Source organism: Eretmochelys imbricata, chromosome 4 (genome assembly GCF_965152235.1).
Source record: "Eretmochelys imbricata isolate rEreImb1 chromosome 4, rEreImb1.hap1, whole genome shotgun sequence".
Taxonomy (NCBI): Eukaryota; Metazoa; Chordata; order Testudines; family Cheloniidae; genus Eretmochelys; species Eretmochelys imbricata.
In genome coordinates, this window is record NC_135575.1 from 65,077,885 (window position 1) to 65,105,380 (window position 27,496).

Sequence of the window (27,496 nt, forward strand, 5' to 3'; positions counted from 1 at the left end):
GGTAAAATCCTTAATACAGGGTATATACTTTACACCTTTAATTAAGCAATTGCCTACCTCACCTAGGCCTGGACTACACTACAGGGTTAGGTCGAATTTAGCCATGTTAGGTTGATTTAAAAGTGACTGCATCCACACGACCAATCCCATTCCGTTGACCTAAAGAGCTCTTAAAATCGACTTCTGTACTCCTCCCCGATGAGGGGAGTAGCGCTAAAATTGACCTTGCTGGGTCAAATTTGGGGTAGTGCGGACGCAAATCTATGGTATTGGCCTCCAGGAATTATCTCAGAGTGCTCCATTGTGAGTGCTCTGGACAGCACTTTGAACTCCGATGCATTAGCCAGGTACACAGGAAAAGCCCTGGGGAACTTTTGAATTTCATTTCCTGTTTGGTCAGAGTGGCGAACTCAGCAGCACAAGTGACCATACAGGCCCCACAGAATTGTAGCGTGTAGAATGTTTCTACGCTCCCCCTATAATCTCCGTCCCTGAGGTTATTGCAGATTAGAAGGCGAAAAAACCGCACTCGCGATGACATGTTTTCTGAGCTCATGCAGTTCTCCTGCACTGATAGGGCACAGCTTAATGCATGGAGACATTCAGTGGCAGAGGCCAGGAAAGAATTAAGTGAGCGTAAAGAGCGGAGGCAGGGCGCGATGTTGAGGCTAATGGGGGAGCAAACAGACATGATGAAGCGTCTGCTGGGGGAACAAATGGACATGATGAAGCATCTGTTGGAGCTGCAGGAAAGCCAGCAAGAGCACGGACCCCCGCTGCATCCACTGTATAACCACCTACCCTCCTCCCCATGTTCCCATAGCCTCCATACCCAGACACCCAAGAACGCGTGGGGGGGGGAGGGAGGCTCCGGGCACCCAGCCACTCCACTCCAGAGGATGGCCCAAGCAACAGAAGGCTTTCATTCAAACAGTATGAATTTTAGAGTGGCTACAATAAGCAATGTGGCCTTGTCCTTCCCTCCTCCCCCACCCCACCCAGGCTACCTTGTCTGTTATCTCTCTTTTTCTTTAAATTAATAAAGAAAGAATGCATGGTTTCAAAACAATAGTTACTTTAATTTGAAGGGGGGAGGGTGGTTGGCTTACAGGAATTAAAATCAACAGAGGGGGAGGGTTTGCATCAAGGAGAAACACACACAACTGTCACACCGAAGCCTGGCCAGTGAAGAAACTGGTTTTCAAAGCCTCTCTGATGTGCAGCACACCTTCCTGTGCTCTTCTAATTGCCCTGGTGTCTGGCTGTTCAAAATCGGAGGCCAAGCGATTTGCCTCAACCTCCCACCCTGCCATAAACATCTCCCCCTTACTCTCACAGATATTATGGAGCACACAGCAAGCAGCAATAACAATGGGAATGTTGGTTGCGCTGAGGTCTGACCGAGTCAGCAAACAGCACCAGCGAGCTGTTAAATGTCCAAAGGCACATGCCACCACCATTCTGCACTTGCTCAGCCTAAAGTTGAACTGCTCCTTACTACTGTCCAGGCTTCATGAGCCATGGGAGCAAGGGGTAGGCTGGGGTAGGTGTGACCGTGTGGTGCTGCCGGCTGGGAGAGCAGCCTGGGGCAGAAGCCTCCAGCTCGCATGATATCCAGGCAGAACTAAATCTCCATGAGACGAAACTTAAAGAAGAGAATGACCTGGAGTCTCTGGCTCCCATTTGGTGCTTTAAGAAGAGGATAGCCATGTCTGTCCAAGCACCCCTGATCGACCTCACTGAGGTCTGCCAGGAGAACCCAGGAGATTTATGACGGCTATCAGTCCTACTGCACCATCTGCCGCGAAGGCAAGGAGCTGCTGCTGTGTAGCAATGCAGTACCGCGTCTGCCAGCAGCACCCAGGAGACATACAGTGATGGTGAGCTGAGCAGGCTCCATGCTTGCTGTGGTATGGCGTCTGCTTGGGTAACCCAGGAAAAAAGGCTCGAAACGATTGTCTGCTGTTGCTTTCATGGAGGGGGAGAGGGAGGGAGGCGGGCCTGACGACATGTACCCAAAACCACCCGCGGCAATGTTTTTGCCCCATCAGGCATTGGGAGCTTAACCCAGAATTCCAATGGGCAGCGGAGACTGCGGGAACTGTGGGATAGCTACCCACAGTGCACCGCTCTGTAAGTCGATGCTAGCCACGGTAGTGAGGATGCACTCCACCGACTTAATGCACTTAGTGTGGACATACGCAATCTACTGTATAAAATCGGTTTCTAAAAATCGACTTCTATAAAATCGACCTAATTTCGTAGTGTAGACATACCTCAAGTGGTGGACAGGGACACCACTGTTTCATGGAATAGTGTGGAAGAGGGCATTGACACAACTTGCTCTAAGGCCATGAAGATGGCTACATTCACATTCTGAGACAATCCAGACTACACCACCTGAAAGGAAGGTCAGGGATGGGCTGCACATCGGAAAGGTACAATTCCTTCCTGAATACTCCAATGCACAGTTTGTGAGCACTGCAGCATACTGTAAGTGGTAAAGAATATTGGCCAATTTGTGATTGGCCTTTGTGTGCTGGATGCTGAGAGATTGTCCTTTTTTTGCACACAACAGACAATCAGAATCCTTGCATTTGGAGGCAATGAGAAGTCATGTGCCCACAGCACCCGTCAGCAGAACATGTCAGATGCAACCTTTCACCCCACTGTGGTCTCTCTTCTGTGTATACAATCTATTGCCTCCATAGATTAGATCAATAGATTAGAGAGATACTGCATCCCCATCTGAGGATACAGTATTTTCTTCAGTTACAATGTCATAGAGTACTACGCATAGATTGCACATTAGTTGAGTTATAAAAGTACATGCTAGCTTTTACCATTTGAATGGGCAGGCTATCATTTTATGTCCTTCCTCCAGGCTTGACATACCCAGTTCAGGAAACACAGTTCAGGCCATTATTTGTCAGCCAAATGAGTAAAGCTCTGCTCCATGGCCTGAACAGATATCTACTGAGTCCACCTTTACAGCAAACATCCATTATTGTTACTGAAAGGCTACTGGGATTCTTTACACCTGGTCACATCATTGTTTTCCTGAGAGTAAACTCCCTAAGGTGCCGTACTCATTTTGTTCTAATGGGAACATTCTCATCTCCACTTGGAACTCTCATCCCCTGCCTATGCCTCTTCTCAGTTAGCCTGGCAGCTTAGCTACATCCAGAGAAACCCCTTTCTGGTGTTATGGCCCTTTTTGTTCCCAGTTGCTGTAATCTTTTTGGTAAGAAAAAAATATGCCATGATGTAAAAGAGTTAATGGCTGATCAGATTGGGAACAGGGAAGATACTCTGCAACCATAATCAAACTCACCAGCCCACAAGCTGGTTGGTAAAAGGGAGGAGTATAGGACCCAGGGCAGTATTAGGTAAGAAGCTCCATCAAAGTCCATCTATTGCTCTGAAGAAGGGGGACTTCACTTTGAGTTCTATATTTTGGAAATTTCAATATAATATTATTATTTTAAATAGGACCTGGAGTGGCTATTCTCTCCCAGGGATGAGCCTGGTGCAAATGCCTCCAAATTCCCTGTGCTATGAATAGGGACCTACCAAATTCAAAGTCCATTTTGGTCAATTTCACAGTCATAGAATTTTAAAGATCATACATTTCATGATTTCAGATATTTAAATCTGAAATTTCACGGTATTGTAATTGGAGGGCTCCTGACCCAAAAAGGAGTTGTGGTGGGGGAGGGCGCAATGTTAGTGTAGGGGGGTTGTGGTATTACCACCCTTACTTCTGCGCTGCTATTGGTGGAGTGCTGCCTTCATAGCTGGGCGCCCAGTCAACAGCCACCACCCTCCGGCTGCCCAGCTCTGAAGGCAGCTCAGAAGTAAGGGTGGCAATACCATGATCCCCCTAAAATAACCTTGCAAACCTCCTCCATCCCCTCTTTTGGGTCAGGACCCCAGTTTGAGAAACACTTGTTCCCCCAGGAAATCTGTATAGTACAAGAGACCAGATTTCAAGGTCCATGATGCGTTTTTCCTGGCTGTGAATTTGGTAGGGCCCTAGCATTGAAACATGGAGAGATGCTCTGGCATTGGCTGCTTCAAAACCTATCTCATTATTTCATTTTGCTAAATTTCTCCATATTTTTGTGGAGACATTTTTAGTTATTGCCCTTTGTCCAAATCATAAAAATGTGAGAGTATCTATACTCCGCAAAGACTATAGAAAGTTAAAAGCTGTAAGACAGGGTGAAGAATGCGTAAAATGACTGTTCCTTTGCCAAGATAAACTTCTATGCAGAGCCATAAATTACAGAAGTGGGGGTTACCTCTTGATTTTCTCCCACGAATATATGCCTTTCCAAGGATTTGCCATGATGGTCTGTACAGGTCTTCCAAGTCCAGTTGCCACCTGTCTGGTTCGAGATACCGGATAAGTTCTTCTACAGTACTAAATCCAGCAACAGCATTGTTTAGTAAATCTAATGGTAAAGCTGACGGGGGTAACATGGATGGGCTGGCAGCTTCTGTATGGTGCTGCAATAAAACAAAGAACAGTATCAGTTAGATATGTAATGTAATTGCTTAGGTCAAACATTGTACTTTATAAAGCTGGATAAACTTGGCAGTCGAGATTATAAAAGTAACTAGCTGTTTAACCAATTTACTGACTAAGACTAATGATAATCCAAGGAGCACCTAAACATTCCTCCCATTTAAAGTGCTAATTTGACTACACGTTTTTTTCTTCTTACTTTCTTGTTTTTTAGGAATGACATGCTACTATACCTCTTTTCTGGAGAAGTTCATTAAATGATGGATGATATGTCAGAAATAATTAGAGCAAATGGTGCGCTAAACCTTTGATGGAAAAATATAGCTCCATTACAAGCAATTACTCCCTCCTGAAATCTTAAGAAACTCACATTTCTCATGCTGCTTTTAGCACAAGGATTAACTGGACTTTTGTGGGGTTTGGTGTTGTAGAGTCAAATATGAAACTATTCTAGTGTAACAATAGTAGAAAATCCTGTTGCTACCTATTGATGAAAAAGGGACTGTGTTCAGTGAAGTGCCAAGCATAGTGATGGTGCCGACCAAATAATTCAGAAGGGTAACAGTAGCATTGTATGTTATCTGCACAGATTAACAGTGTTATATAACAGCTAGGTATTATTTAATCTGAAATGCCCTCTCAACACTGCACACTAAACAGAACTTCTTTAAAATATTGAAAACAGCCCTGAAAAAGCCACGACACACACCATCAGAATTTGCTGCTATTATAGCAATGTTTTATTCCACTAACTGTAAGTGAGCCAACACTTAAACTCTCCAGGAGGACGGGCACTAGATTAAGTGTGCGTCTGAGGGCTGACCTGAGGGTGAGGAGGAAAGGTAATAAGTGGAAGTAGTCAACATGCCTTTCCCAATATTTGCTTTCAAGAAATACCACGAGAATGGCTGTCCTTGCTTTATTTCTACCATATCCATGGTCCTTGGTTGTTGTTTTTTTAACTAAGTATCATGCAAGCATAGAGATATGTACAGCAATATCTAGACTGTTGGTATTGGTAACTTCTGTAGGGATCTGTATCCTGTCATTCTAGCATTATTTCCAACAGAGAAGCTGAAGCCATCCAGCTGCTCAATGTTGGTGGGTAATTTAAATGAACACTGATCGCAGAAAACTAAGTGTTCATTTTCCTCATCTTTCTGATGCCCACATTACAAATAGCATGACCATTGGATTATGATAATAAACCAATATATTCTGGACAGTAATTTAAACCTTATACTGCATGGTGCTTCAAATTTCAAAACAGTGCTCTAATGCTATCCAGACTATAAAAAAAAATAAATATTGTAAGATTTTTCTTCCTGTTTTCCTCCAGAAAGAGTATTTATATATAAATATATGTTAATATTCATGTTTTCTGTTTTGAAAGTGTGGGGTTTTCTTTTGCTCAATAATACGTAAATATCAGGAAGATTAACCTAGCAATCATTCTGAAGAAAACTCATTTCCTATCAGTGATTTCTGACAATTTTTTTTACAGCATGTTCTCATTTATGATGCACATACAAGGCCTGATTCACCAGTGTGGTACTCTAATATTATCCTGATGTAACTCCAGTGAAATCATTCAGTTGTTTCAGTGTAAAACTACAGTAAGGAACTGGTGAATCAGACCCATATTGCTTCACTGCAAAATGGATAAAGTAGTTTAAACACAAAAATTGTCATCACTGTCCACTAGTCTCACTTTAGAAGAACAAAATAAAACACCATTAAAAGATAGCAAAATTGAAGATTCACATCTTGATGAACCATAGTTACAAATGTATAACATCATTTATAAAAAATAATTAAGTTTAATAAAATTACATAAATCAGTGTAAAAACGTTTATTGAGTACCCAATTTATAGAGTACATAATCACAAAATTGGCTTTAAAGATGTGAATACTGTAATTGATATTTACCACATAGCAACTTCTGACTAAGTTTCAATTACATGCATAGCTAAGTATTTTATGACAATTAAAATGTTATTCTTTGTTAAAACTGCAAATAGTTGTTTATTTTTCATTTAAGCATTTTAGGCAGAATGTCAAGAGTAGCAAGAAATAGTATTATTTTTCCTTTGGCTATTCCCATCATTCATAACACGTTATTAGGAGTGGCGGCTTTATCTAGCTTGCAAACGACAAAAATTCACTAACATTTCAAAGCTTTTTAAAAATTATTTAATCTGTAGAAGTGTCATGATTTCTAGGAGGGGGAACTCTCCTTGTTAGGAGTGAAATGAATTGACAAAAGATATAGTATCCTAACTTATTTACAAGTATTTACATTCTTTACAGGATGTCAGATGGCAAAAGGCAAAGTGTAGATCTGTGGTTTTCAATCTGGGGTCCACAGACTATATCTAAGATTTTCAAAGTGATCTGCACCTCCATTTGAAATTTTTTAGAGGTCCACAAATGAAAAAAGGTTGAAAACCACTGGCGTAGATGATAATTCTCAGGAGTTAGCACGGGAGTTGTAAACTCAAGCAAACAACTCTATATTCAGGTTCTCAACCAGTTTCTCTCTTTCTGCTGTAGCAATGGGACAACAATGTAAGAGTATCAAAATCTGTCCATTTGTTAGTGGAATGTGCTTGGACTGTCACTCAAATTCACAGCACAGTCAGCTGATCAGGCATATATAAAAACCATCTATGGGTGTTGCCAGCTATACAGCTATTGATGTTTTGCAAGATAAAATGAAAACTATTTGAATTCAGCAACCATCCCTCAAACATAAGGGCTCAACATCTGCCATTAACAGATTCTCCACTTCGATAGCACTTATTTTCTATCTAAAGTGTGATTCTGTTCCGCAGTTTGTTTAAAAACATCATGAAATTCCATATTTGTGTTTAATTGATAACTGCACACCTAGTGACTCCCCCAAAAAACTAGCTCAGCTTTATGATGTAACAACTCCTAAGGGTTAATTAAGCCCATCAGTGTCATTAAAAATTCTTAATACAAATGAAAAAAATTAATCCCTGTTGAAAATCCATAGGGCTAGAATCTCACCTGCACTGAGTAAATCTCGGTGTATTCTGGCTCCTTGGGTCCTGCTGCCGCCTGTCACAATTTAAAGCTGTTGTCAGCAGCTTTAAATTGCACCATTGGTTTAAGATCCTCAACAGACCTGATGACTGTGTGCAAAAAAAGTGGTCTTTTACAGTGGGATAGCTAATGTACAACAGTTATCTCACTGTGAAATCCTAGTGGATACAAGGCACTTTAGTTTTTACCACATGGTAGCAAGGTCAGCACTCTATCCTCTGGCCTTGATTAACCATGCCTAGTTCACCTCATGGAAAAAACCACAGTGTCTTATAGAATCATAGGATATCAGGGTTGGAAGGGACCTCAGGAGGTCATCTAGTCCAACCCCCTGCTCAAAGCAGGGCCAATCCCCAAGTTTTGCCTTAGATCCCTAAATGGCCGTCTCAAGGCCCCCTAAGATTTTACTGCATGACACCTAACATGCATTAGCAATCTATCTTTTTTGATAATGAAGACTTTGCCTGAACAGAGCAAGACTCCAACATGCCTCTTCCCCACTCACTTCTTTGCAGAGAGGGTAGCAGGTCAGGCACTGACTGCCCCAAAAGCAAGCTCCCCTCCAACAGGGGAACTCCATAGTGGGCATTTGCAGTTGGGATATGGGCAAGGGGGCTGTAATACATCTTATGAATGGGGCCCATTGTATCCAGTGGGCTTACACCAGGGAGAAATCTGGCCCAGTCTTTCTAGTGAAGTTGAGGCACTCCAGAATATGGACTAAACACTTAAACTTTTCTTTCACAGCTCCACATATTTGATTAATAGGAATGTTTGGGGCTTCCCCCCTCCCCCGAGGATGAGTGATTCACATCAAAACTGCAAAATGCAAAATAATAATTTGAAAAATATCTTGACAAATGATATATTTTAGCATGTTCCTCCCCCCACATTAAAAACAAACTTAAAACTTTTTCAATTTTTTTTATACCCAGGGAACCATTTTCATTTATTTTAATAGGATGAAACATGTTTAAATACTAGATAGAGACAAACAATTTTGTCTTTACTGTGTTATTAAATATGAATCAGAGCAAAAACCAAAAACCATAGTAAAATACACTAGACCAGCAGCTGCTATAGTAAAAGCCAAGAATGACAATTGGTGTTGGATCAAATGGAATTTCCAGTTAGGCTATTTATACTGTATTTTCCTGGGTACATTTGAGCCTATTGAAATGAATATCTTACAGATGTGCCTGAAGGAACTCTCAAGCTTTAAAAAAAGTGGGAGGGGGCAAAAGATTGGGGCGGAGGGGAAGGTTGCAAGGAAGAGATGCGACAGGAACCAAATGACTAGACTGTAACTTTACAATCAGCCTCATTTAAGGGTTGACTTATAGCTGCACTGCCTCAGGAACAGCTCAGAGAATGAACTTTGACTGAGAAAGTTAGAATTACTCCCCTGCTACCTCTTTGCTCAGGGACTGTAAGTTATTTCATCCCTTTTCATGCAGCAGGTTCCTTCCCACCATACTCCCCTCCCCTATTCTTCCCATGTGCATGACTAGCTATTCTGGCTGGAAAGGGGGCAGGGATGTAGCCATGCTTCCTCTCACCCTCTACCCACTCACTTGATGGGGTGAATATCAGTCAGGTGGTCTTTGCTGCCTCTGAGGCCAGAGTCCTTATCTGAGCAAAACTGACAGGAGAGCAAAGGGGGCCTTATTCCTCTATGTGGGTCAGAAATAGCTGTAACAATCCAGCCCAAAGTGAGTATTCTGATGTTAGGAGAGAAAGGATGGTACAGTGGTAGGGATGCTACCCTGGAAAGCAAGAGTTTTGTGAACACTGCCCTGTTCAGCTACAGACTTCCTGTGAGACCTTAGGCATGTCACTTTGCCACAGTTTCCCATCTGTAAAAATGAGGATAAATAGCTCTTCCCTATGTCACAGGGGTTTGGTAAGGCTCAATACACTAATGATGGGGAGGTACTTAGATGGTACAGTAATGAGGACCATAGAAGTACCTTAGATAGATAGGTGCACAGTTGGTGCAGGTTATTTTTCTAAACCCTTCCCTTTCTTCTTCATCTCTCAGCCCTGCCTTCTGCCACACTTACCTCAGTAGCTGTGGCTGTGCAAAAAGAAAAAAACCCAAACAAACACATAATCACATGACATCAGTCAGCTGGCGCTACAATTCAGAATGGCCCAGAAATCAAGGAAATTCTAGGTATCAAAAATATAACAGGATTAGCTCAGTAACTATGTTAAGATGAGTCATGAGACGCACATCGCTCCATTTCTTCTTTTCTGTCTCAGAGGAAGATGTGTGGTAGCTTGATGGCTTGAAGGCTCTATAGGTCTGCAGCGTGGCCCAACATCTAACTTGATTAGATGTCCAATTGAACAAACTCCTTCCAAATTACAGTATCAGATTTTTGGGAATGCAGACAAGAAGTCAAAGAGCTTCTTCAAAGTGGTTTAGCTTGCCCCTTGTTGTTGAAGCCTACCATCTGTGTAATGTATAGGAATAGTGTAATATCCCTTTAAATAGCTTGAGCTTTCTAGTGGTGCTTACTGTGTTCTGTGTTTTAGAAGCTGCCTGAAAATCAGTCAGAGCAGCAGAGTGGGTGTGCGAGCTCATGTGCGTACATAGACTTTGCATGGTGGGTGGGTGTAGCTAGACCAGAGTTTCTCAAACTGGGGGTCCTGACCCAACAGGGGGTTGGAAGGCTATTGTAGGGGGGTTGTGAGATCACAACAGTTTTGCTGGGGGAAGGGAAAGCTGAAGAGGGAGTTACAGCAGCTGCTGCTTTCTGGCCACCCAGCTCTGAAGGCAGCACTGTTGCCAACAGCAGAGCAGATGTAAGGATGGCATGAGCATGAGTATGCTTCTATGGGTAACTACAGTAATTTACTATCACTTTATTTTGTGTGTGTGGAGGGGTGTCATCACAGCCTGAAATATTTTCAAAGGCGGGTCCTAGCAAAAAAAGTTTGAGAACCCCTTAGCTAGACTTTGCATGTTGTGTATATTTAGTAAAAACAGTTATCTGGGCCCCAAGTATGATTTTCTCATATTGTATTTGTTATGCAAAAAACAAAAGGCACAACACAATCTGGAACGATAGGATATCAAAAATGTCTCCGGACATGGCACTGCCCTGGGCGTCCATCCCTGGTTCAGCAGACTGGGAGTGGGATTTGGATGTTAATGCTTTCAATCAGTTCTGGGGGATGATGTCCTTATAGGCATCTCCAAGATGTAGCATTTACAATGGTTCCCCCAAGTTCACTGTGGATAGTTTTTAAAAAGACTGTCAAACAGAGCATTGACTGGCTGTGCCCCAGTCCTAGGCAGAAAAGGCACTGAGTATTATCATCCTTTATTGATGTGGGTTCTCAGATATTATGGAGAGGGGCTATATATTACCTTAATGATGCCATTGCTTGAAGGGGCAGGGCTTGAAGTCAGTAGATTTGACCTCAGCCATGATCAGTATAGTGGATTGAGAGCCCTGCTAGGATCCTCTTAGAGGTACCATAATGTACATTAATAATAACTATATCAGGAAATATTGAGTGACATTGCTGATTTCCTGATCTTTGTCTACAGTATAGATAATTACCTGAGTAGAAGTTGGGGCTGTGCGCCCTTATATATTTTTACATAGGTGGTACAAAGACATGAGAATCAGGCATGCCCAGCCCCATGGAAAACTGCTGTCTGAAGAATTGCAAACTTACGTGCTGAGGGCATGTATATAATCTGTAGTGGGGCTCCATGCAGGCAATTTTAAAAGAACAACAGTTATTTAATTTGGATTTCTCTAAGACCACAAATGTCAGAAATAACCCACGGTAACTTGCCCTAAATGCAACAAAAACAGAACTAATGCCATGCTGTCCAATGTCATGTTGGAGACTTTGAAATCAATTCACTGTATTGGTGGCCTATGTGCCTGGACTGCAGTAGTTGTAATGTTTCTATACATAGAAAGGAGAATATAGAATGATAAATGTTTAGGAACCTATATCTATGATGCATTTGTATGGCCACATTGGAATTATGGAAGTGGAAGTGTTCAGTCCTAGGAAGTCCAGTTAACAATAAGATAAATATCACCAAAGTAGTATTCAGTATCTCATGAAGAATTCATTGAAATTGCACTCTCACCTACTGTCAGCTGTATGTTCTTTATTCTACAAAATACAGCATCAGGAGAACTTGTGGCATCCATGTGAAATAACTCTGTTATTTATTGATTCTTTCATTCTTTCTATTAACTCATGAGAAAAGTAGTAAACAGCTCTGTTAAACAGCCATGCTTCCAGAGAGCCTGGGGATTGCCAGGACCTGGAAACAGAGCAAATGTACAGGGCCTCTGTGCAGGTGGCTTATCTCCTTTGGCTTCCCTGGGCTCCATAGGGCTTCTGGTTTAAATGTGTGCCTCACCTTGTTGGTGGGGAGATGATTCCTGGAGCTTTGCTTTCTGTTAGCCTCTAAACATAGGCTTTTTTACTGTGGATGGGGCCACACATGCTTGTATTGGGATCACCGCATGGTGATGAATGCAGTCTAAGGACCTAAGCAGACAAGAAGTAACAAAGAGCAAATGAGATCCCCAGTGACTAAACCCCAATTCAGCCAAACACACAAGCATGTGGTTAATTTAAAGCACATGCTTAAGTGCTTTGCTTAACTGGGATGGACTTAAGCACGTGCCTCCATGCTTTGCTGAACTAGGACGAAAACTATTGCTATGAATCAATTTTGCCATATGAACGCAAACAAAGCTGGTTTCAAAAGGAAGCCCTTTAACTCATTTATTTCCCAACTTTAAATCGGTATTTTTGGGTTTGTTTGTTTCTATTTAAATTACTATAGCTACACTGAATGTTTTATTAATTTAATATCTGTCTTTTAATTCCTATAAAATAGAATTTCTTTTTGGAACATTAATATTGGAATTATTACTGTTTTCACAAATGATGTAGTTGCTTATCTTTTAGCAAGCATAATCTCATCATTTACAAGTCTTTTCCTTGTTAATGTAACTTTTAAAATATTTCATTTACAATGAGCCTTTCCCACCCCACGCACACATACACCCTCCAAGAGAAAGAAAGTTTACCTTTCAAGTCCTAGCAACAGCTGCAAAATATTTTGGCCTCTGAACTTCAAAAAGATTTATGCCTCAGCTTTCTTAAGCCAAACTCATAAGGTACATTTAAAACTGATAAGATGCCTTTTCACCTTGTGCATATCCAACAGAAGAGTGAGGAGTGAAGATTAGGTTTTATTGTTGAACACTAAGGAAAAATAGAGTTAATCTAGTGGAAAACAAACTTTTTAGTATTGTAGCTCCATATCAATGCAAAGGTGTAGCTAATCTCGTTCAGGCCACATGAAACTTTTATCTGCACTTTAAAGAGCTTAGGAAGAAGATGAGGCATGCAGACAAAAATGCCTGCCAGTAACAACTGAGAGTAGGCTCTGCAAAGGCACAACTATGCCCTGGAACAATTTATTGAAATCTGTAAAAGCGGCAAAGAGTCCTGTGGCATCTTATAGACTAACAGACATATGGTATTCACCCACGAAAGCTTATGCTCCAATATGTCTGTTAGTCTATAAGGTGCCACAGGACTCTTTGCTGCTTTTATTGAAATACTGTTTCTCTCACCCTATCAAACCTTTCCTGAGAAAGAACTGCCAAAAATGTATGTTGTTTGGGTTACTGCATATGACATTTAAACAAACAAACAAAAAAACTATGGAGGAAAAGGAAAATCATAAATGCTTATTCTGATCATAAAATTCAGGGTGCTGTATGTTTAAGGATAATATACATTGCTAACTGCAAGTGTGAAATCATTTTGATGTTTGGGAGTATCCTAATGAAATAAATCTTGAATGTAAATCAAAATGTGTATAATTCTTGTGTAAAAGGTCTAACACATACAAAAAAGTATGTTTTTTTCCCCTTACTGTTTTTTGTCCCCTTTAGAGTCTGTTTGGTTACATAACTGAATTTATTTCTTACAGACACAATGTGGTCTAGTACATTAACACACAGCTGGGAATCAGAAATGCGTAGGATTAATTCTAGTTTTACCATGGACTCGCTAGGCCAAGCTGAGTTCTAGTATAAGAAAGTCCAAACCAAATCCCCTATGTGATAATTAAGGAAACATTATCCCCATTGTCCACATTTTACAGGTGATAAAATTGACTCACGGACAAGATAAGTGTATTACCCCAATCTACACCTACAATCTACTTGCTTATCCAGACCCCAATTTAACCTACTGTATAGCAGCGGGCAAGAAATTTATTGTGTGGCTTAGTTTTCCAATCTGCAAAATGGGAACAATATTTACTTACTCTACCTCACAAAGGAATTGTAAAGAATAACTATTGTGGATTGCAAGCTTTTGGCAGCAGTGACTTTTTTTTCATTATGTGTTTACTTAATGTTTAGTACATGATGGTCTCTGATACAGTCTCCAAGGTGTTAACACAACACAAATAATAAATGTTTGTACAGTGCTTTTGGAAATGTGAAGTTCTGTGGTGTATACTTGGCTATTATATAGCTGGCAGAGCTGGTTAAGTTATTCACTGTGAATAAATTATCTTATGAATTTAACCCTTATTTCTGTTCACATACTCTTCAAAATATATTCTGATTACCACTATGGTATTTGTCATTTGTAAGTATTTGCTCAATAATCTGGGTGAACCACTTTTACAAGACTTTGTTTACAGCTTCTTCAACTTTGAGTATTCGTTATTCCTGAAATGACTAATCATATGCAAGTCGTGTGGTATCGTTTCTACTTCCTGAATGGATGACTACATTTTTTGAAAACAAAATATTGAGTATGTCTATTCTTGTAGCTGCATAAAGTCCCTTGTTTGCACGTAAAAACAGAATTCAAATAAGAACAATTATTTCTTAAACATGAGAATGTACAGATATAAACAGGAATTAGCACATAATTGAAGAAATTGTGTGTTTTTTTGAGTATTTATCCAGGTTTACTGGTTGGGGTTCCCCCCCACCCCGCTTCTTTATACAGTATATATTGGCATAGTTGTATAATGTTTTGTCCATGAAATGCTATTTTTGGAATGCCATGTTTTGATAGGTATTTTGTGGTACATTTGTTATCCCTTTCTACAACAGAAATCTTATCAAGAATTATATTTTAAAATTTTGCCACAATAAAAGAGACAGTTTGAGAAAGTTTATCTGCTCTTCTGCTCATAAAGGTATCCCAATAGGTACTTTTTATAGCTCAGATCAAAATTCAAACTTAAGTTTATAAGTTTCCTGACTCTAAAGCTTTACAGAAACTCTGAATTATACTATGTAATAATATGTGAACCCAAACAATGTCAAAATGGCCAAGCTTCTTTCACTAAATCTTTGGTCTAAATAAAGCACTCTATATGTGAATTGTATCAAACAGTTTGAGCAAAGCCTCTTGTTCTGTACACTGAGAAACAAAACAACCATCATGGCTAACTGCCTCTCACTCAGTTAAGAAGAAGGCCTTGCAACACCACAAACTGATTATTTATTGATATTTTAAACTGATATCATCCATACAGAAACTATCAGCATCTGTGATCAGATAAGTAATAATGTAGACCACAATCCTGCAACTGGATACATGCCAGAGGACATTTGGGCTCATGAGGAGCCCAAATGAATTCCATCTTGCTGCACACTGGTGCAAAGATCCACTTGCACACATCCGGTCTCAGGATCGGGGACACAATTTCTAATTGTTTCATTTATACATTAAAATTTGCACCAGGATGGGCTTCGATGCATGCATCCGATGAAGTGAGCTGTAGCTCACAAAAGCATATGCTCAAATAAATTTGTTAGTTTCTAAGGTGCCACAAGTACTCCTTTTCTTTTTGCGAACCAATTACATTTTCTTATGCTCTACAGTAGAAAATTATTTTTTCTGCTTTATTTGCTGAGCACTAACCTGACAGTTAGTAAGGAATAAACAGCCCAACATATTAATATGTTTTCATATAAAAGGAATATAACTGCCCCCAGTAACAGCAACTTGGTGCACAATTCTGACAGGGAATGTGGTCAGCCATAATTAAAGGATGTGTTCTTAGCAGCACATTTTTAAATTACTCATTTAAGTCAAACTATGTGAAGTTCTATGGAAACTAAACTAAACGGAGCATCTGTAAGTGTTTGGAATCTCAGTGGGAGATTATTTTTCTCAGTTTTTGCACAGTAGCCTGCTTGTGAGCTGGCTTTTTTGCAATGTAAAGAAAGGATCATCAGTGCGTAATGTCCGATAGGGAGGATATGATACACCCCCGCGAATGGATTAGAAAGCTATTCATCACAGCATTCCAGAAGTCACTGAGGGCCAGTTCCTCAAAGGTATTTAGGCACCTAGCTCTTATTGATTTCTATGGGAGTTAGTCTCCTAAATACATCTGAGGATCTGGACCTGAGCATTCAATAGAATTTTGTGGACAATTTCTTCGTGAGACCTGTTCTGTTTACTTAGTAGAACAACTGGTTAATTTTCAGATCTGTGTAAAGTTCTATTTTCCCCACACTGAATTTCAAGTTCACCATTTCCTTTATACTGAAGAGTTTGGAAGTCCTGAAATTTGCAGTTTATGTGAGCAGCCATCTTCACTCAAAAATAAACCCAACTTCACTAACCATTGTGAATTACCTTTAAAATTGTGTGCATCTCACTGAAATTTCTGCAAATCTGTGCCCATTTTCTTGTTTTCAATTAAATAAAAAAAATAAAATAAAAATCAGAAATTACCAATAGTTTTGTGCTTTTATTGAAGTCTTTTATATACTGTTAATTTCCCATTACCCATTTCCATGTACCCCTACATGACAGCCTTTTGCTTTTGCTGGCACTCTTAATTATCCTTTAAGATTCCTCTGTGAATTAGAAATTGATAACTGCTGTCAAAAATCTTCATTTTCCTGGTATAAACACATAAGATTAATTAACCTATAAGTGTCTGGAACTACTGTCTATTGCCAAATGTACTTGAGGATCTTAACAACACTGAAAAAGTCTTCTACAATGTAAGAAATTTTAATTTGATTTAGAATCCCTCAATTTACATTTGTTAAACTATATTTCATTCCAGGTTTGTGTGGAGATAATGTGTGTTCACATCACAGTACAAACACAAGTGAAAAACTTGGGCTTTATCATGTAACAAATCCACAAGGTTAACAAATGCACATTGTGGTAGAACAGAGGGATCGAGTTCCAGAGCCAAAGATCCTGCATGTAGAATAGCATGCCAACAACTACCTTCCATTTTACCTGAAGGGGAGGGATTTAGCTAGAGCATCTCCACTAATCACAGATATGGCAATATCACAAGGCGAGTAAAGTGATTTCTAAATTAGCTAAATCCCAAACACATTAGGGAATTTTAAAGGTTATGATACTTAGGGTATTTTAGGTTAACATGAATAAAGGTTACACAATCTATCAAATAAGGATAGTGATAGAATTACAGTGGTGTGGTGTGTTCTCAAGCATGTTGTAGATTTCCTTTCAGAGATTTTAAAATAATCTGTTCAGTTAGAGACTATAGCTTGAATCTCCTGTAATGCAAATGTCTAGCTTGGACCCTGATCTCATGTAAAGACCCACTGACTTCACTGACATGCTGCATAGGCACAGGGGTCTATACTATCTTACAAATTTGCAATGCTGTGAAATAACAAACTCAAATACCGTCATCTGCAAAAGAACAAGTGCTACACACTGAAGCACCACTAATCTCAACCCATTTACAAAGCATTATTCTACCCTATTAACATCAAAAAAGGGGAACATTTTATTTCAAAGGAATAGTTTTCATAAATATTGTAAAGTCTTCAGAAAAGCCACTGTTCATTCAATTTCACATGTGCCATTTTATCAATTTAAAAACTGAATACACCAAGTAATGACTGAAACATACTTTTGCTTTTATTTATGCCAGAAATTATTTACACTTAAAAATATTTTCTCTCTCTTAACTTCTTATTTTCCTGTTCTACAACTGGGTGTTTTCTGATGATTTCATGCAGAATGTATGGAAATAATCAGAGAACAGAGTCATCAAAACTGTGGTTTTTCAAGCTTTGACTAATTGTGGTTTCATGGGCTGCTGATCTCCACAATCTAGGAAGTGGCTAGCTGTGGGGGTTTTCTGTGTTTTGTTCGTTCACACACAGAACTGTATTATGCGCCACACTGATTTCACCTGAATTCTCCGGTACTTTAGTAAATCTCTGAACTTTAGACATTGTTTATATTTTACTGAATCCAGCATTGCTGCCTATATAATTTATTGCATTTGCTTACCAGATTGGGAGATGCTTGATAACTGCTAGCTCTGTCCTTTGATCAAAAGACAGTCTCGCAGGGACATATACTCTTATGATAATAAATGACACCAATTCCTCCTCTCTTCACTCAAGCAAAACTTTTACTGAAGGATGGCACAACATATTACCCAAATAAATTAATACATATGTGACGTCTGTCTTTAAAAAAAGTCATCATTTTCCAGAATTTGCCACTGAGATACCACATATGAGACACCACGTTTTCCCCAGGTGCTAACTGTAATTCTTGCATTACCCTGCTGAGGGGAAAAAAAAATCAGTATCAAGCTTGGCAGGTAGGTATGGCCAGAAACAGCCCTTGAAATGATCCAAATGCTGAGGACTGTGGTCATGAGGCTCTCCGTGGGGATACTGCCTATATTGGAGCTGTGGCATGAGGCCCCACAAGATGATTTGTTTAAACCAGAACAAACCAGTTTTTAATTGCTCACTGCTAAAATAAAATGTAATTGAACTGGCATAGATAAATAATAGAAATGTTGACATTAAATGAAATAGTGTAAACAGGCCAACCGAATGGCCTACAACATCAGCCATGCTCTGTAATTGTTTTAACAGAGCTGTTGAAAGTAGGAAAGATTCCAAATTGATATGTGGAGAATAACCAAAGAGTAAGGGCTTCTCTACATATGGAAGTTAATGTGGAATAAGTTTGGGTGTGAATTTACAGTAGATTAAACTATCTTGATTAACTCTATATTTGGTGCTCTTTCTGTTGATTAAGCCAATTTTGAATAAGGAAGTCTTATTTCAGAGTAAGAGCATGAGCACAAAGAGTTAATCAGGAATAACTCCCCATGTAAACGAGTCCTAAAATTTATCTTCCACTGCATTTTCATATAATATATTCAATTACCAAAGAAACGATATTCTTTGTTTTTAACCTTTACTCACCCTTCAGTTAAAAGATATAATACAACTCTCAAAACATTTGTGCAGTCCTTTAGGGTAAATGTGCATTACAAGGATTTAAATTAATTAGGAGACAGGTGTGAAAAGGGGGCAAATTCTGCTCTCATTTACACCCTATAAACCTGGTGTAAATCCACTGCATTCAGTGAAGTTACAGTAGATTTATCTCAGGGTACCAGAGATTAAAATTTGCCCTACTAGCATTACACTTGAGTGAAGATTTCTGTTCTCTGGACAGAGGTAAAAATTAGCTAGGCTACAGTCACATATTCCTCTATTCTTGTTCATATGAAAAAAAAAAAGTTCACTATCCCTGTGAATCCTCGTCCGATTATAAAACACATACAATAACAAATTCTAACTGGGAGTCATTTAATCTTTTCCATATAACCTTTGGCATCCCAGTGACATCTTTCAATATGTTTCCGATGTCCTCTCTAATAATCTCAAATTGCCCTGAACAGCATTCTGATGTTGTTGACGTATTTTATTTCTAACATACAGTTCCTCATTCTGCAGGGGAAATTTTAGAGGTTCAAGCAATGCAGAATCAGATCCACATAGCATTACAGTTACAATGTAATACAATTTAATTATGCATGATTTGGAATCTAAAAATTCCAAGTACAATATAAATAAGTGGATAATAGTTCTGAGATCAGGCACTCAGATACTACTGTGATGAGGACAGCATAAAAACCTATAGGGGATAAAATGTAATAGATCGGTCTCCAAGCATAAATTTGAAGTAGGACCCCTTTATGTAATTTTGGAGTACTTTATTCCCACACTTAACCCCTTCACCACCAAACCCAAATGTCCCGTGTTACCCATGCCACTGGTCTACTTATCCTCCCTCCTCATAAAATCTGTGTCTTGTCCCCCTCCACAGACTCCAAATCTCTAATCCTCTCCTTGCCTACCTTGGCTTGTCTGGCCCTTGCCTCCCTGACCCTTGATGTCTGTGGCTGCTTGCCACAGGGCTACTACTGGCATGTGCTGTTCTCCGGGGTCAAAGTTACTAATTTCCATCATTGCCTGCCCCTTTTAGCCCCACCCCAATGTAACCATCAAGTCTCAGTGGGTCAAATAGTCTTGACTGGCTGGGAGGGAGGCAAATATTTGACTCTGGGATCAACAAGGTGATTGGACCAAATGGTGGACAACAATCAGAGTGATCAGCTACAGTTAGCCATAGTAGTAAAATCTATATGCTTCCCCTTTTGTTATTTATTTAACAAGTTACAGGCTTTGCTCCAGTGTGGTGCTTTTTTCTTGAGATTACATTAGGCAACTGTTACATGCTGAGGGAGCTGAAGGAGGTTAAGAATAGCACCTCTCTGACACACATACATTTACATTTAATTTATGCCCACACTATCCAAACACCCCTACAGAACATTAAACCACTATGAAGTACATGCATTTGGGACACTGAATGCCAGCTTGGTCCAAGTTCCACTAATTTGCTACCTGTAGACACTTCCACCATTTTTAAAACACAATTTCTACCAATATATAATTTACATCACCATTTATTTCACTGCTGAATTTGGCCCAGGGTGTATAGTTCATTAAATTCTGATTACACATTCAATCAAAAAGAAAGATAAGAGGAGTGAGAAGGTTCTGTAAAATAAGAGCCCAGGTAACAGAATAATACACACATATCCTCCAAGCTGTTGTACAATAGAGAGACAGATTTTCAAACATGTTCACCTTCCATTTTAATAGGCACCAAATTTAAGTGCCCAGATTTTCAAAAGAGCTCAGCACCTAAACAGCTCCCATTGAGAACAATGGGAACTGTTTGCTGCTGAGAACTTTTGAAAATCTGGGCCTTAATTTTCAGAATGCCTGGACCCTAAGGCTATTAGGGCAGAATTAAAATCACACTAATAGCCAAAGCTTCCAAATTCCTATGGTTTGGAAAGTGCAACTGGATTTATTTGTTGAATTTATACAGTGTACCCATCACTATATGTCTTGAAATATGAATACTGTTTAAAAAACAAATCAATATCTTCATAAATGATCTGGAGGATGGTGTGGATTGCACTCTCAGCAAATTTGCGGATGATACTAAATTGGGAGGAGTGGTAGATACACTGGAGGGCAGGGATAGGATACAGAGGGACCTAGACAAATTGGAGGATTGGGCCAAAAGAAATCTGATGAGGTTCAATAAGGATAAGTGCAGGGTCCTGCACTTAGGACAGAAGAACCCAATGCACCGCTACAGACTAGGGACCAAATGGCTAGGCAGCAGTTCTGCGGAAAAGGACCTAGGGGTGACAGTGGACGAGAAGCTGGATATGAGTCAGCAGTGTGCCCTTGTTGCCAAGAAGGCCAATGGCATTTTGGGATGTATAAGTAGGGGCATAGCGAGCAGATCGAGGGACGTGATCGTCCCCCTCTATTCGACATTGGTGAGGCCTCATCTGGAGTACTGTGTCCAGTTTTGGGCCCCACACTACAAGAAGGATGTGGATACATTGGAGAGAGTCCAGCGAAGGGCAACAAAAATGATTAGGGGTCTGGAACACATGACTTATGAGGAGAGGCTGAGGGAACTGGGATTGTTTAGTCTGTGGAAGAGAAGAATGAGGGGGGATTTGATAGCTGCTTTCAACTACCTGAGAGGTGGTTCCAGAGAGGATGGTTCTAGACTATTCTCAGTGGTAGAAGAGGACAGGACAAGGAGTAATGGTCTCAAGTTGCAGTGGGGGAGGTTTAGGTTGATATTCTATGATTCTATGATTCTATGAAATCCAAACTGAGATAATGTTAACAATAACCCTTAAAGTACCCTCCTCTACAAAAGATTAAAACTTCCCTTTAATGCATCTCTCAGAGGAAAAGCCTGAATAAATAGATATGTCTTAAAGCCAGAAGGTCATTGCAAGACCTTTTGCATACTTAAAAAAACCTCTATAATTTAAAAAGTTTTTTTTCTTTTCCCTTTAAAAGAGCCACTATGTTTCAACAGGAACATAAGAATGTGTTTCAATAGGAATATAAGAACTGCCATAATGGAAGAAACCAATAGTTCATTTAATCTAGTATTCTATTTCCAGTAATGGTCAGACCTCAAAGGAGGACATAAAATGTCCATAATGCATAATTACCTGCAGGTCCATAAGCTGTCCATAATGCATAATACCAGGCCATAGGAAGATGTTTCTGCTGGAGGACTCCTGTTAGAATATATAATTTCTCATCCCTGAACTGAAGGGGACAAGGTGTGGATTCCTTCACAAAGAAAATTCTTCTCATGTTTTGGTTAGGGATTTGATGTAAACAAACAGAAAATAGTGTTTTAAATAGTTGTTATTGAAAAACATTTCCTTTCTCCTTTGCCATGATGTAATAATCCTATTATTTTGCTTGTCTTCCAAGGAGTTACCTTTAGATTTAGACAAATCCACACCCATGAACGTCAGCGAATTTTGTATACTAAGCTATAGCACATTTCAGAAATGTCAACTTGCATCTCTCATTTAATGATGTCTTGGGAACCTGCACAATTCTTTTTAAAATCTATGAATCTTTTAATCATTTTCAGAGGAAAAGGTGTTGTTTCTGTTCACATTAAAGCTGCTTTTGATTTACTAATTTTTTAGTTTTCCTCTGTAATCCCTGAGTGCCATGTGAATTTTATTTTATGATTTTTTTTCTTTAACTGCAAGGCAATCTGCTTTTTAACTTAAAGGAACAGTTTTCCATTGTAACCGATGGAAACTTCTGAAGATAAACATTTGTTTTTTTAGGTTGCACATTCAGCCCCCTGTTTAGTTTAATTTTACTGGGAGGGATGAGAAAGATAAGTATAGTTATGAATAGCAGATGATAAAATAAAGAAAGTGAAAAATGTGTGGTGATTTAATTACAGTGGGGTGAGGTGGGGGAGATAGAAAAGACTGAAAACTTTACCATTATCTTAAATGTGTAGCTGCTGCCAGCAAAGTACATTTCCAAACATTTTTAGCTTATAACTTTTTCCCTCTTAAATCTTATTCCTACGAAAGTGTTCTTTAACTAAATAAAATATATACAGTAGTGCCTCTCAAAAGTAATAGTTGGGTTGCTTTGTTCATCTCTCATCATGGGATCAGCCCAAAGATGTTCTCAATGTTTAAATTTGGACATATTGTTGCTGCTCCATAGCACATAGCTACAGCAGTGTGGTTTACCACAGCAGAACAGAAAGCTGCTGTGTGGTTGGCAATCTTCCACTAGGCCGCACTTGTGCTCTTGTATAGTGGGCTGCTTTACAAATGGTGAGTTTTACCCATACAGCAATCATACTACATTCACTAACAAACTATGAATCTCAACAAAACATACCTTTTATTTTTTACTTTAAATTTACTTCTGGGACCAAGTGGCTTGACATAGACACACATTTTTACCCTGTCCTTGAATAAACTGAACTCTCTTCAAACAAAATATAATTAAAAGAACCCTCAGGTAGCTGCTAGAATACGTATTTATCAACTTTGCAAAATGAGCTCTTCAACTTGAAATTCTAGTTAGCCTTGTGTCTAACATTTTTAAACTATCACGCATTCTAACTCAGCACTAGCTGAACAGTGAATATATTTGCAGCTTGCTTCTCTGAAGTTCTAGCATTTTTAGACTTGCTTTGTTAGTGAAGTGGTAAACTACTTTCAAATTTACATATTTTCCCATCCCACATAAATATTTAGATCTAAAAGTAATTCCTCAGTTATTCTTTCTTAATGACCTTTAGGTATGTACTGTGAAAACCCCTTTGGCAATGTATTGCTTTCTTTCTTTCTACTGTTCATTCAGCTATCTTTGGTTTCCAGTGAAAGGCTGAGCTATGTGCTGAAGCCTTTCATGCCAGTGAATGGTTTGGAAATGCACACATGACGCTTATGTTTATATTTATTTTGCATGCAAAATGTATAAATACTTTAAGCCTTTGATTGTTGGCCTTTTCTCGATGATAGATGCCTATCTGTTGCTTAGGAAGCCAGGCAATTAAAAAAGTAAAAGTAATATTTATTGGCTGGTATAAAACTAGTGCAAATGACACAGGGCTAGAACAGACACAGGGCTTGACTACGCTGCCCTGCATTAATGTAGTCCACTTTGAAAAGAACTATACTAGGAACCATTTAGTTCACCCCCACAATGTCCATGTAGGGGAATTACAGCACGGCACTTTGGTGTGCACCACTATTCGTACCCTCATAGTCCAAATTGCCGGCCAGTGTAGGCATAGCCTAAGGCCCCAAATCGACTTGAACCAAACAAGGATGTGAATTCCACACCCAAGTGGTCATTCCATAGAAAATTCAAGACCTGGAAGTCTCAAGACATATCTATGATTTACTAAAGCACCCTGTATTTTTAGGTCTCAGAGCATGGATACACACACAGAGAGAAGTTTCAGAGAGTACATCAGATCAGACTGATGATGAACTTTAAAAGATTAACAAAATCAACTTTATTTGCAATATTAAATTTAATAGGGGATGAGTATAAAGACTAATGTTGAAGAAATACACTGGAGATGACCACCTTTAAGCAGAGTGGGTTTTGGCTGGCACGCGGAGTGAAGGGAAGAGTGCTTTATGGCTGGGAGGGGGAGGGAGAGATGAAAACTGCTGCAAAAGGGGCAGTGTGGTTGCTAACTCATCCCATGGGAATGCAGGGTTTAAAAAGGGGCAGAGTGGTACCTCAAGCCTTCCTTTTCACATGGACCAAGGCTGAAGCAGGACCCACCCTCCCTGCCTCCCTTTTAGGTGGTAAAATACCAGGTTTGGTCAACACCTGCTGTGGGCCTCCTGTGGGACTACCACAGCAGAGCAAATGGGTCAAATTTGTGGGCTGGGTTTTCAATGCAGATTCTTATCCCCTTCATAATTAAAGTCAGGAGTGTAGTTGGGCCATGTTGTTAAGACAATAATTCAACACAAATGAATTTGGGGTACAGTAACAGGGCTGTCCAACCAATTGCCTGTGGACCACTTGTGGGTTCCCCTCTCCCCCAAGGCTAGCTTCAAGCAGCAGTGGAATGGGCTAAGGCCTCCTGTGGGAATACCCAGCAAAGCTGTTGGGTCAAATTTGTGAGTTGGGTTTAATGGGGTGTTCTTTTCCCCTTTGTGTAAAATAATAATAATTAAAGTCAGAGATGGGGTTTGGCCATGTTGTTAAAACAATAATTCCACAAGAATTAATTTGGGAGTAAAGTGGCAGTGCTATCCAACCAATTGCCTGTGCACAACTTGTGTGTTTTGCCCCAAGGCTTGACCCCCAAAAAGGCTCCAGGGAATTACATTGCTTCATAACCTCTCTGGGCTTGACAATGGCATAACACATGCCTTGTCTCATTTTCAGGTCCACAGATTTCTGGAGCTGGTACCAGGAGCCAGCCGGGAACCCAGCCAGATGCCACTAGCCCTATGGAACCTAGGTACAATGGTTGTCAGTGTGGTACGAAGATCAGTTGCTCTGCGCACGTGGCAGAGCTATGATAGAAGTTTTAATGATTTAATGCAATTTCAGGATCAGAAAGGCCAGACAACAATATGGCCTATTACAGAGGACCAGGTGTTGTGCTACATGCTGTCGTTGGCAAACCGTCAACTGGCATCCTCCACAATCTCGAATTGCCTTTCTGCCATTACATTCGTCAGCAGGCCATAAATGGCTATCCTGATCCTTGGATTTTTTTAGTTCGAAGGTTTTTGGTCACGTACCAGTGGTGCCAGGGTGGATTTCCGTCATCCCATCATGGTTACAATACTCAGGGATCTCGTTGAGATACTTGGCACCATGTCATAGTGGACACGGGGCGGCTTTATTCAGGGCTGAATTCTTGACAGCATTTTTTGGTGCTTTCAGGATCAGTGGGTCCAGCAGGGACTCTACAGGCACGGCTTTGCAACTGCGGGATATACAATGGCATGAGCGTTCAGTGACCCTACACTTGCGTTGGTCAAAGACAGATCAAGTTGGCAGGGGCAAATTTGTTGTCCTCCAGCAGGGTGGTGAGCCTGTAGTCTGCCCAGTTCAGGCTTTGAAGTCCTACAAAGTGATATGGTGAAGGGAAAAGGGCCCCATTTTATGCATGGTGATGGGAGTCTCCTCACAGCACATCAATTTGTTACCATGTTCCGATGGGGCCTGCCAGCCCATGAATTTGGTTCCCACTCATTCAGAACTGGGACAGCAGCAACAGCAGCCCAGCTGTCTATGGGAGCAGAGGCAATCCTGGCAATCGGGCATTGGCATTTGGACACATACCGAACATATGTAAGACCTCAGGTGGTAAGTCAGCATTAATTTGTTGTAATCTCATTACAGATGTTGGACGACCAGCCATGCAGATGGTGGTGTGGTTACACGGGCACAGTGTTGTCTTTTGGGAACATAGGCACGCGTCCAGGTTGCCCAAGGGTTCCCAGCTGGGCTTTGGTGGATGAAGCAATACTCAGTTGACATGCTAGGAGGGGCATGTTATGGGATCAACTGATACCAGTATTATATGCTGTGCAGGCCCATAAGCAGCCACCAGATATAATTGTGGTGCATCTTGGGGAAAACTATTTGGAAATCTTTAAAGGGGTGGAACTAATGCTCAGAGCAAGGAGGAAATTGAGGCTGATTCTTGAACTTTTTCCAGGAGTTAACATTGTTTGGTCAGACATGCTTCAGCGCAGGATCTAGCGGGGAGCTGTGAGCCCCCCCAGGGTGGACAAGGCAAGGAGGTATGTGAACAGGGAGGTGGCCAAAGTCCTTGAGACCATAGGAGGGAGAGTAATTTCACATCCTGGCCAGTGGTGCCATTTCAGATTTTGGTGGTGGTGGTGGTGGGACTTTAACCATGATTCCAAGCGGTACTTAGGCACCTGAAAACTCTAGGTTTTTTGGAAAATAACTTAGAAATTAGCTGATAGGAGCACTGTATCTAATTCCTATTTAAAAAAAGAGGATTTAATAAATATCAGACTCAGCTCTAATACTAACATGTTCTCACATCTTGTGTCAAGTCACTTAAGTAACACTGGTTAGGTTTAAAATTTTAATGCATATTCTTTGTTACTAACTCTTGAATACAACAATTTAAACAACTGTAGAAAAATCTAGATTACTTTCTATCACTTTGTTGCAGTTCACCAAGCTTGGAATAGATCATTTAACTTTGGAAACATCCTATGAGGGCAAGGCCCTGTGAGTTTATACTGCACCTGCCTGGGGCTCTAGAGGTGTTACCTCACTACAAATAATCGACTAGAAACTAACAGGAGTGAAACGGACCCTTTCAAGTCACTTTCACAGTATTGCCAATCCCAAATGTTCAAAAATCATGAATCATGCTCACCAAAAATCATGAGATTGGCTTTAAAATCATGAGATTATGCAAAAATAACAGATTTGGGGTTCTTTTTATTTGCCTTCTGCTTTTTGAGCCTTCAGGGTGCACTGGGGTCACATTTTGAAGCTTTCTCCACAGCCACAAGGACTAGAAACTTCATTTTTCTTTAAGAAAGAAGACTGAAATCATCACATATCCACGTGACTCCAGGAGCTGTGGCTTTAAGGAAAACAATTATCATGGGACTCATGACA

At 40.1% G+C, this 27,496-nt stretch overlaps 1 protein-coding gene across 1 annotated transcript in view; it reads right to left on the minus strand.

Moving 5' to 3' along the window:
* Positions 1–27,496, minus strand: part of PDGFC (platelet derived growth factor C) — a 250,961-nt gene that overhangs the window by 13,876 nt on the left and 209,589 nt on the right. The window contains exon 4 of the mRNA XM_077814475.1: positions 4,305–4,512. Within this exon, the coding sequence (XP_077670601.1) occupies positions 4,305–4,512 (208 nt within the window). The remainder of the gene's footprint in view (positions 1–4,304; positions 4,513–27,496) is intronic.